Here is a 12,340-nt window from a genome sequence, read left to right on the forward strand (position 1 = left end):
TTGTAGATAATCTTTTACTCATTGTATTTTAACACTTCTGTCTTCAGAATGTCAAAGAATGTATTCCAGTCAACAATGTCAAAAGTTTTCTCTAAATCTATAAAGACATAAATAGTCATTTGCCTTTCTTAAACTTATATTCCAAATTAAGCATCAGTACTGAGTCATAAGTTTCTATATTTCTCCTGAACTCTACACGAAGGCAGCTTCTACCAGTTTTTCCATGTTCCTGTAGATAACTTGTGTTTATATTCTGCAACCATGACTTATTAAATTGACAGCTTGGAAATCATAAAAGCTTAGACGACATGTGACAAATAAATAATTGAAGTGTTGTTTGTTGCAACTAATTCTAAATAAGAAATACAAATCCTGCAACAATATTTTTTGAGTGTGCCAAAAATGACATACCTCTAACAGACAGTCTTCAACAGGTGCCCCACTGTCGATGAGCCACAGCACGAGCACAGTGTGCGGGTCAAGGCCAGCAGGCAGGGCCTGCACCTGTGCTGGCTGTGGCTGCGGTGGTGGCCACTGTGACCGGACCATGTGCATGGCCAACGACGGGACCTCCTCCACGGGGAGCTGCCGCCCAAACTGGGAGAGTGACACGGCCAGCATGCCGTGACCTGCCGCAGCAGAGCACAGGTACTTCTGCGTGCAGTGCTTCACGTCGAGCAACCACTCGGCGAAACTGTGGTGGAAGAGCTGTGGCGGGCTCCCACTGCTGCCACCCTGTGGTCAAAGAGAAGTGTACTGTTAATGACAGCATGGACTCACTTATACTGAACAACACAATTAATCAACAGGTGTTATAATAAATCACTGCATTTCTCGTATTCAAAAAATACAGGCCATTTGCTCATATTTAATTGTAGGCGCTAAGTTTGTCATGGAGCAGTTCTCCTGGAAGTAAATCATTTGTGCCATTACAGTCTAAGCCTCCTAGATGCTGCGACTCAATAGGGTCCAAGTAAATTTCCAACAGACGGCCTTTATGGACTCGGAGTAGTGTCACTTCCTGAAATCCCACATGCAGGACGAGTAACCTACTTCACTTCCAAAATTTTTTTAATACACTAAATATGTTCTTAATCTATTCTCAGTTTGACAAATAGTCACTACACCCTCATAACATAGGTAACAGGGTGTTACTGTAATCTGATTAACCACCAACATGTAGGTATCAAATTCATTTTTTTCAGATGAAATTATGCAGCTTTATAATTCCATAACAGTAATTCAAGATGTGTTCTGCTGCTTTTTATCTATTCTCCTTAAGTACATATATCCTCAGCTAATTCTTCATTACAGAAAATCAGTGCAGATCTAAAACACATATACAAATTAATAAAGCTACACTACTAAATATTTTATGAGAGGCACAAATTAAATGGGCTTCAGCATTTTTTCCACTACACGTGATCTATGCACACTTTCAATTCCACTGTACATCATTCATAATTAATCAACTATCTCCAAGCTTGTCGAAGTATTTTATTATTAACAGAAGCTTAAAATTCTGATTAGTCTTTATTCAATAAAACAAAAGAATATCAGATAAATCTAGTATGTACTTCAAGACATCCTCATTTTTTTTACCCTTCTTCATAATTATCTACATCTACACTCTGCAAACCACTGTGATGCGCATGGCAGAGAGTACATCCCATTGTACCAGGGTTTCTCCCTGTTCCACTCATGTAAGATGTGCGGGAAGAGTGATTGTTTGAATGCCTCTATCCATTTAGTAATTATTCTAATCTTATCCTCCTGATCCTTATGTGAGTAATATATAGTATATTCCTACAGTAATAATTTAAAGCTGGTTCTTGAAAATTTGCTAATATATTTTCTCAGGATAGTTTAAACCTATCTTCAAGAGTCTTCCAGTTCAATACCTTCAGTATCTCTGTGACACTTTCCCACAGATTAAGCAAACCTGTGGCCATGCATTCTGCCCTTCTCTGCTTATGTTCAGTATTCCCTGTTAGTCCTATCGGGTACAGATCCCACACACTTGAGCAATATTCTAGAACCAGGTGCACAAGCGATTTGTAAGCACTCTCCTTTGTAGACTGATTACACTTACCCAGTATCCTATCAATAAACTGAAGTCTACTGCATGCTTTACCCATGACTGAACCTATGTTGACCATTCCATTTCATATCCCTATGAATTGTTATACCCAGGTATTTTTGTATGAGTTCTAGAGTGACTCATTGATATTATAGTTATAGGATAGTACATTTTTTTGTTGCGTGAAGTGCACAATTTTACATTTCTGAACATGTAGAGCAAGTTGCCAATATCTGCGCCACACTGAACTCTTATTAAAATCTGACTGAATACTTATGCTATTTCTTTCAGATAGAATCCATTATAGATAACTGCATCATATGCAAAAAATAAACTGGGTTTACTGTTAATACTGTCTGCAAAACCATTAAGACACAACATGAACAGCAAAGGTTCCAACAGACTTCCCTGGGACACACCCAAAGTTAGTTCTACGTCTGACGATGACTCTCCATTCTGTGTCCTCCCTACCAAAAAGTCCTCAACCCAGTCACAAATTTCACTTGATACCCCCATATGTTGTACTTTTGACAATAAATGGAGGTGTACAACTGAGTCAAATTGCTTTCCAAAAATTGAGAAATACTGCATCTACCAGGCTGCCGTGATCGGAAGTGTTCAGTACGTTGTATGAGGAAACTGCAAGTTAGGTTTCACGTGATCGATGTTTACGAAATCCATGCTGGTTGGTATTGAGGAGGCCATTCTGTTCAAGAGACCTCATTGTGTTAGGGGTCAGAATATGTTCCAAAATCCTACAGCAAATAAATGTCAAGGATATTGAACAGTAGTTTTGTGGCTAACTTCTACTTCACTTCTCGTAGACAGATGCGAGCTGTGTCTTTTTCCAAGACTAGGTCACAGTTTCTTGCTCAAGGGATTTACGATACATTATAGTTAAAGAGGGGCTAACTCAGCCACAAATTCAGTATAGAATCTGACAGAGGTTCCATCGGCACCTGGAGCTTCATTCAGTTTTAATTATTTCAGCTGTTTCTCAACACTACTGACACTAATACTTATTTCATTCATCTTTTCAGTGGTATGAGGATTAAATTGGGGCAATTCTCCTGGGTTTTCCTTTGTAAAGGAGATTTTGAAAATGGAGTTAAGCCTTTCAGCTTTTGCTTTCCTGCTCTCAGTTTCAGTTCCTATGTCATTCGCTATGGACTGAACATAAACTTTGGTGCCACTAACAACCTTTACATATGACCAGAATTTCTCTGGGTTCTGTAAAAGGTCACTTGACAATATTCTGCTACTGCAGTCATTGAAGGCATCACACATTACTCTCTTGACAGTCAACAATGCTTGGCAGCCAACAATGTAGGAAAAGATAGATTGCTGCTTACTGTAAAAAAGACAAGTCAAGTTGCAGACAGGCATAATTAAAAGATACTCGCATATAGCTTTCGTCCACAGCCTTCATCACTACACACACACACACACACACACACACACACACACACACACACACTCACACACTCACACACACACAGGAGCGCGCGCGGGTGTGTGCGCGCGCGCGCGTGTGCGCGCGCGCGCGTGTGCGAGCGCAAGCAGCGATCTGGAAGGGGTGGGGAAGGGGACACCGGATCTTCATTCCTTCACAAACTCAATACCTTCTCTCTCATCTGCTTCATGCAGTCCTCCTCATCCCAGTATGCCACCTTCCTAGATGTTTACTTCCTCCTCTCTGATGGCTCCATCCGCACCTGTCCACATTAAACATACCAACCACCAACAGTACCTGCATTTTCATAGCTGTGATCCCTCCCACACCAAAAATCCCTCCCATATAAGCTAGCTACCCGGCCAAAAACCAGCTACAAAGGGGTCTCCCCTTCATCATCCAGTATCACTCCAGACTGGAACAACAGAGCCACATCCTTTGCCAGGGCTATCATTGCGCCCTGAAATGAGGGCATCCTACACAAGATGCGTCACACACCAACCAACCTCCACAACATCCTAGTCCATCCACATGCCACTCCCAATCCCAACTCCCTGCCACAAGGATCTCATACATGTGGAAGATCCAGGTGCAAAACCTGCCCAACCCACTCACCCAGCATTTCCTATTCCAGTCTGTCGCAGATTTATCCTACGCCATCAGCTGCTGGGCCACCTGTGAAAGCAGCCATGTCATTTACCAACTCTGCTGCAATCATTGCACAGCTTTTTATATTGGTGTAACTACCAACCAGCTGTCCACCAGGATAAACGGCCACCGCCAATCTGTGGCCAATAGCAAAGTAGACTCCATGTCGCACTGCATGCAGCTGAACACAACAGACTTGATTTCAATGGCTGCTTCACTATCCAAGCCATCTGGATCCTTCACTCCACCACCAGCTTTTCTAAACTGCGCAGATGGGAGTTTTACTTATAACACATTCTCCACTCCTGTAATTATCCCAGCCTTAACCTACATAACATACTGTCACCACAGCCTTCACCCAACAGTTTTCACCCCCACCCCCCTCTGCCCTCTCATCTCCTCCCCAATTTCGTCTTCCACCCTGTTTATTTGCAGCCCTGTGCCAATGCTTGTCTTTTCCCACTCCTCTCCTCTTTTGTTTCCCTGCCCCACAAACTCCTACCACTGTGCATGTTGACAGTCTAGTCTCTGCGCACACCACCAGACAGCGTTCATCTCCCTCCCCATCTGTACACTTCATCCCTTCCCCTTCCCCACCTCCTCCAGATTGCTGCTTGCATCCCGCATGACACAGGTATGAGATACTAGAGTTGACAATCATGTGTGCATGAGGTATGCTTGCTTGCTTGCATGTGTGTGTGTGTGAGGGGTTACTGACAAAGGCTGTAACCAAAAGCTATATGCGAGTGTCTTTTAATCATGCCTGTCTGCAGCAACTTGATGTGTATTTTTTACTTTAAGTAGCAATCTATCTTTTCCTACATTGTTGATATTCCTACCTGGAGTTTCTCTTGACAGCCAAATGCATTTCACTCGGCATCTCTCTATTTATAGCCCCACGCTAATGCTTGTGGCACAATTTTAAGTTATTATGGAGATTAGATGCTGCTCCAACTGTGGCACTAGACTGCCCACACAAGCACATTTGCAAGAATAACCTTTAATCTACATAAACTACAACAGATCTGCTTCTCTGTATGACACCAAGTATACTGGAATACACTGTGTCAATGTATATCTACAATCTTTCATCAAATGACCACCTCATCCACTTCCTCATCTTTCCTAAGACATCATTGTTGATAAACCCATGGAACACACTAACTGATAGTCCAGTTTACCCATATGTTGACCAGACTAAATACCTGTTTATGCTTTGATTAGATGCCTGAACAGCTGTTGGCTCCAGCTGGGCTAAAATTGTTCGCTGGCAGCTAAGATAGTATTGGAGGTAACTGGATGGTCTACACAACTCGGAACTCTAAGTTACTCATATCAATGCAGAATAACAATGATAACCAATGCAGGGGTGCCATTCAACTTCACCACAACCAAAAGAATTCAGGGAATCTCATTACTGAGTTGTAAAATGTTGGCTACCATTTTCTAGGATAAAACGTGTGTTCTTTCCTTGACTTCAAGGAATTTGGGTAAACTATTACAACTGATGTGTACTATGAAACACTCACCAAACTAAGATCTACCATTCAAAACTGAAACATTCAGTATTTCTGTTGGGAGCTTTTCAATCATTCACTCTACAGTTCCAACCACACACCCAATGCCTCTTGCCTCTCAAATGAATTTTCACTCTATCGAGTAGTGTGCACTGACCTGAAACTTCCTAGCAGGTGAAAGCTGTGAGCCTACCCAGAACTTGAATGCACAACAACGCCTGGATATGTCCATCAGCAGAGCATTTTTGTCCACGAAAGATGAAGGTTCAAGGCTTGAGTCCCTGTCTGGTACACAGTTTTGATCTGGCAGGAAGTTTCGCTATTATCTCGTTTTGCATTTGTAACAACAGGTTGTTCAAAGAACACAAGACTCATAGTCAGTTGGTTTAATTAACAGGCAGAGTTCTTCCAAGCAGATGAACTGAAGTTGTTAGTGTGACATAAAAAGTGCTTGGAAGTGGATGGCAACTACGTGGAAAAGGGGATTACATTTTTAGGGAAAAAACTGCCAATAAAACCTTTTCTGATGAATACAGTTTGAACATAAATAAAACTGATAAACTGCAAGGATGGGTTTACAACTGGAAATGAAGGAAAAAGGTCCTATGAACATATGTCTGGAAACAGATGGTGTGCATGGAATGACAACAAATTGTCCTGGAAGACATAACAAAACTGCACTGCATTCATGTCATAACAGATGTTCAAAGTGGCCTCCATCAGATGCAATGTATTCAGTCATCATGCACGATACACAATCATACTTTGGCTTACACCATGCTGGCAGGCCACTTGCGTCAAGCTTGTACTAGGGTTTGTCTCAATATCCTGGACATCATGGTCTTTCAATCTGACATATGCACAGTCTGCCACCTCCCTCCACATTCATCTGTCTGAAAGGACCCCTGATTACACAAATGTTCACACAATATTTCAAATCTTTTTTGATGTGTTTGGTGTCTGTGGGAGTATTTGTTTTGTTATAGCCATGCTGTCTCTCCACCTGCTTGGTGGTACACAAACACCATATCAACTTGTTCCCAACATGAGTACCAGACCATTCTGCTGCTTACAGTATGCCGCATCAATCACAAAGCCTACAACACACAAGGAGCACACAGCACATGGTCAGAGGACCTTTCATTTGACAGCACCACCTACCGTGCTAACAATGGCATATGTTTTTCCTCCATTTTCAGTTATAAATCTGTCCCTGCAGTTTGTCGGTTTTATTAATGCTCACCTTGTATTTTTTTGTATAATGCACTTTAGGAACAGGACCTGGTTTGTTGGACTTTCTATTTTTCACAGCAGCTACAGAAATTATTATTCCTTTTTATAATGAGCAAATTGCCCTTTTGCTCAAAACTTCTCCGCATTGTACAGGGTAATTCAAGAAGAATACCGAAACTTTGAAAATCTGTATTTAATCACATAAACATGATGGGACCTTGGGTAATTTATCAATGTGAAAAGTACTTCAAGTTTTTTTTTCAGTAAAAAACAAGTTCATAAATGTTCAATATGACTGCCTTTAGACACTCGAGCGACATCCCCCTGATTCTCGAACTCATTCCACACTCTGTAGCACCTCCGGCATACCAATTTGGATAGCTGCAGTTATTCCTTCTTTTAGTTTCTCAGTGTTAGCTGGTAGATGTAGTCGAAACACCATATATTTAACATACCCTCATAGAAAAAATTACAGAGGCTGAGGTCATGGCTTCTTGGAGGCCAGTGATGAAGGGCTCTGTCACGAGCTGCCTGACAGCCAATCCATTGCTGTGTATATCTTTCATTCAAATAGGCACAGTCAGATAAGTGCCAATGGAGTGGTGCTCCATCCTGCTGGAATATGAATTGACATACCACTTCTTCAAGTTGAGAGGACAGCCAATACTGCAACATAACCAGATAGGTTTGCCCAATTACAGTTGCACCTTTGAAGAAAAAGGAACAAGAAGTTTTATTGGCTGAAATGGCACAGAAAACATTCACCTTAGGTGAATCACATTCATGTTGAATTTTTCCCAAAGATTCTCAGTGCCCTACCTATGGACACTGTGCAGATTCACTTTCCATGTTATGTGAATTATTGCTTCAGCACTAAAACTAGCTTTGAAATAAACCAGTCATCTGTTCCCGTTGCTCCAAGACAGACTTTCAGAACTCTATTCTTTTCATCTTATCACCTTTGTAAAGTACTTGAACCAATTGCAGAAGATAAGGTTTCATTACTAACCTTTTCCATAGAACTCGGCAAGTGGACAGATGCGGAATTTGCAGCTCTATGATAGCTTGGTGGGTAGATATTCTTGGACTGCAAGCCAATGCTTCCTGAATGCAGCCAACATTTACTTCACTCATGCATGGCCATTCATAACTTTCTTTGATTGGTTGGTTAGTTGACTTGGAGGAGGAACCAAACAGTGAGGTCATTGGTTCCATCAGATTAGGGAAGGATGGCGAAGGAAATCGACCATGTCCTTTCAAAGAAACCATCCTGGCAATTGCCTGAAGTGATTTAGGGAAATCACAGAAAACCTACATCAGGATGGCCAGATGCAGGTTTGAATCATCATCCTCCTGAATGTGAGTCTAGTGTGCTAACCACTGCACCACCTCACTCATTCACCCTTCCTTTGTGAATTGTTTGTATCAAAGTACGATACACTACCTATTAGGATGTTGAACACTATAATTGGTTCAAAATCCATGCTGAATAACTGTCACTGATTCACTTCTGCTGTACTCAATAGCACAAAAAGCTTTTTGATGAGTCATCCCCATCACTGTACTGACAATGGAAATGAAGGTTACATGTTCAACAGCACTCCTAGTGACCAAATGAAACTTCAGGGATTCCTTCAACCAGCAACAGAAAGAGTGTAGCTTTTTTTTGCAGATTTCTTGATTTTCAAAGTTGTGGTATTCTTTTTGAGCCTTTGATTGTGGCTCCATACACAATCATTAAACCAGCTCCAGGGAGGTAGGGTCCCCTTCCTTATTCCTCCACTGGGGCAATTCCTGTATGGAGCATCCACATATTGCGCAGGTGGGCATCCTACACTTCAGTAGGCCGGAGTGATAGGATGGCTGAGTTCAGGCAGGGACCCAGTCCTGTGGGGTATAACAAGGAACCAAAGCTCAGGGTTACAGGTGAAGAACTTAATGGCAGCGATGGCGGAGAAGAAATACTTAGGAACAGCGTGACTGGCAGATGGGGCAACCCTCCTTTCTGGGAATTAAATGAGAAGGGAACCACTGCCTTGTGGTGGAGGAGAAACTACAAAGGCTAAGGGTGACAACTCCAACAGAAAATTCTTTCTTGCATTAGGCCTAGCAAACCTGTAGGAAAGTCTTCATATATTGCTTTCAAAACACAGACAAGCCTCAGAATGAACCACTCAGGATTTGACCCCACTGTTTCTTCTTTAAGTACTGGTGTGAATGACGGGAGACCTGATGATATTCATCAGTACAAGAAAAGGAAACCAAATGGACTAAAAAATAACCTACATATTGGCACCCTTACTATATTAACCCTCAACGGAAAAATGGAAGAAATGACAGATGTACTAACAGAAAGAAAGTTAGATATTTTGGAATTAAGTGAAACGAAGTGGAAGGGAAAAGCTGAGAAGAATTTGAGAGGGGGAGGAAAACTCTACTGGAGTGGGAATAACAGGTTTGGAAGAAATGGTGCGGCAGTGATGGTGAATAAGAACGTACAAAGCTGTATTGAAAGTGTGAAATGTATATCAGACAGGATCATAATCCAGATTTATGCACCTCATGCAGGATGTAGCAAAGAAGAGAATACGGACTTTGAAAATGAGTTAGAGAACCATATAGAGAGTGCTAATATAGTGATGGGAGATTTTAATGCACAGGTAGGCAAAGACAGAAAGAGATTTGAGCATGTATTGGGATGTTTTGGATATGGAGGCAGAAATGAAGAAAGGGAAGGACTCCTGGCTTTGTACCATAGAAATGGAATGAAAATAGCAAACAGCTGGTTTATGAAAAGAGAAAGCCATGTTATCACCAGATACAGTTGGGATGGAAGAACAAAGAGTGTAATTGATTATATTCTAGTAGATAGGGAATGGGGAGTGAAAGTACCAAATGTGGAGGTAATTCCAAGTATGAGTGCAGATGGAGGCCATATATTACTGTTGGGACAATGGAAAATTAATCAGTGTGTGACAAATAGCAAACACAAGAAAGTGATGAGGATACAGGATTGGGAACTGAAGGAGAGTGAAAGTGCTGAGAAGTATAGAGAATTAATCACACAAAAATTTCCAAACAAAGTTTTCTGTAAAGTAGAAAAAGAATGGAGTTTATTCACAGACACTTTAGTCAAAGCAGCACAAAAAGTATGTGTTAGAACATCTGGAAAGGAAAGTAAGACAGACACGTTGGTGGGATGATACCACAATCTAAGCAGTTAGAAGAAAAAATGGAGCATGGAGAAAGTGGTGGAAAACTAAAAATGACGAGGACCATAAAATATATATAGAAGAAAAGAAGACGTGCAAAGAAATAGTGGAAATAGCAAAGAAAAGGGCATGGGAAGAGTTTAAAAAACACTTGAAGAAGATGTGAAGAGCAATAAGAAAATGTTCTATAAAATGGTGAAAAATAAAAGGAAGGCTTCTGAAGATGGAAACAGAGGTTGGTACTGTGGTTGAAGATCCAGGGAATATAAAAGATCTCTGGAGAGAACATTTTAAGTAACTGTTAAACGCTGAGGAGCATGTACACAAGGAAAAAACAAATAATGCAGAAATTGAGAGAAGTTGGGAAGCAGAATTAGGACAAATTACACAGGAAGAAATGGAAATAGGTGTGAAGAAGATGAATTGGGGGGGAGGGGTGGGGGGGGGGAGCCCCAGGACCTGATGAAGTATCAGTGGACATGAAAGAGCAACAGATCCAGTGGGAATGCAGTGGCTGTATATACTATCAAGTGTGTGCAGAAATAGTACAATACCTGAAACTTCCTGGCAGATTAAAGCTGTGTGCCGGACCAAGACTCGAACTCGGGACCTTTGCCTTTCGCGGGCAAGTGCTCTACCGACTGAGCTACCCAAGCACGACTCACACCCCGTCCTCACAGCTTTAATTCCGCCAGTACCTTGTCTCCTACCTTCCAAACTTTACAGAAGCTCTTCTGCGAACCTTTCATTCTAGAAACATCCCCCAGGCTGTGGCTAAGCCATGTCTCCGCAATGTCCTTTCTTTCAGGAGTGCTAGTTCTGCAAGGTTCACAGAAGAGCTTCTGTAAAGTTTGGAAGGTAGGAGACGAGGTACTGGCGGAATTAAAGCTGTGAGGACGGGGCGTGAGTCGTGCTTGGGTAGCCCAGTCGGTAGAGCACTTGCCCGCAAAAGGCAAAGGTCCCGAGTTCGAGTTTCAGTCCGGCACACAGTTTTAATCTGCCAGGAAGTTTCATATCAGACCACACTCCTCTGTAGAGTGAAAATTTCATTCCAGTACAATACCTGATGATTGTAGAAGAGGAGACATTGTTCCCTTCTTCAAAAAAGGCAATAAAAGACTTTGTAAAAACTACAGAGGAATAACCCTTATGAGTCATACAGCCAAGATTTTTTTTAAAATTTACTGAATCGAATAAGTGGAAAAATAGAGAAAGAGTCGAGTGAAGAACAGCATGGGTTTAGGAGAGGAAGAAGCATGATTGGCCTGATATTTACTATGTGTCAACTGATGGAAAAAAGTTGGGAGCATAACAAAAGGGTTTTTATAGACCTAGAAGAGGCATATGACTCAGTTAACAGGGAAAGAATATGGGAAGAAATTAACAAGATAGATATAGAAGATGGATACATTAATGTACATAGGAAATAATTGTAGAATTAGAACACCATTGGGGAACTCTGAATACTTCGAAATAAGACAAGGACTTAAACAAGGAAGTATTCTATCCCCTGCACGTTTTAATGTTGTGATGGAGGAAATGAATAGGACAGTTAAAGATACAGTAAAAGAAAAGGACAAAAAGATGATTTTTGCAGATGATATGGTAATATGGGGTGATAAAGAGGTAGATGTACAGTTGATGCATGGAAGAAAATAATGAAAAGGAATGGATTAAAAATTAATAAATTAATTTATTTAAAAAATTTAAAAATAAATTAAAAAATAAATAAAATAAATAAAAATAAAAAAATAAATAAAATAAAAAATTTAAAAATAAATAAAGATAAGAGTGAAGTAATGGTATTTGAAAGAGACAAAGGGATCAACAGAAATATTACTTTGAATGGAGAACCCCTAAAAGTGGTAGACAGTTTCACTTATTTAGGGAGTGAAGTATCTAGTGATGAGAGAATAACCAACAAAATTATTAGGAGGTTACAGAAGGGAGGCAATTTCTACCAAACAATAAAACACCTGATTTGAAATAAGGAAGTTTCAGAAAAAGCAAAACTCCCTATGTATAAGAGTTATTACTTCCCTATTGTCACCTGTGGAGGAGAAACATGGACAATGACAAAAAGGGACTGGAGCAGACTGCAAGCAGGGGAAATGAAAGTTCTCAGAGCAGTTAAGGGAAGAACAAGAATGGACAGAGTAAGAAATGTAGATATTAGAAAGTAGATTAGAATGTAGAT

The 12,340-nt window shown here is 40.8% G+C and overlaps 1 protein-coding gene across 1 annotated transcript in view; it reads right to left on the reverse strand.

The window, feature by feature from the left end:
- The window catches only part of LOC126101455 (ankyrin repeat domain-containing protein 50), a 148,791-nt gene that overhangs the window by 83,775 nt on the left and 52,676 nt on the right, over nucleotides 1–12,340 (reverse strand). Inside the window, exon 7 of the mRNA XM_049912108.1 lies at nucleotides 412–735. Coding sequence (XP_049768065.1) covers nucleotides 412–735 — 324 coding nt within the window. The remainder of the gene's footprint in view (nucleotides 1–411; nucleotides 736–12,340) is intronic.

Source organism: Schistocerca cancellata, chromosome 9, assembly GCF_023864275.1.
Source record: "Schistocerca cancellata isolate TAMUIC-IGC-003103 chromosome 9, iqSchCanc2.1, whole genome shotgun sequence".
In the NCBI taxonomy this organism is placed as follows: domain Eukaryota; kingdom Metazoa; phylum Arthropoda; class Insecta; order Orthoptera; family Acrididae; genus Schistocerca; species Schistocerca cancellata.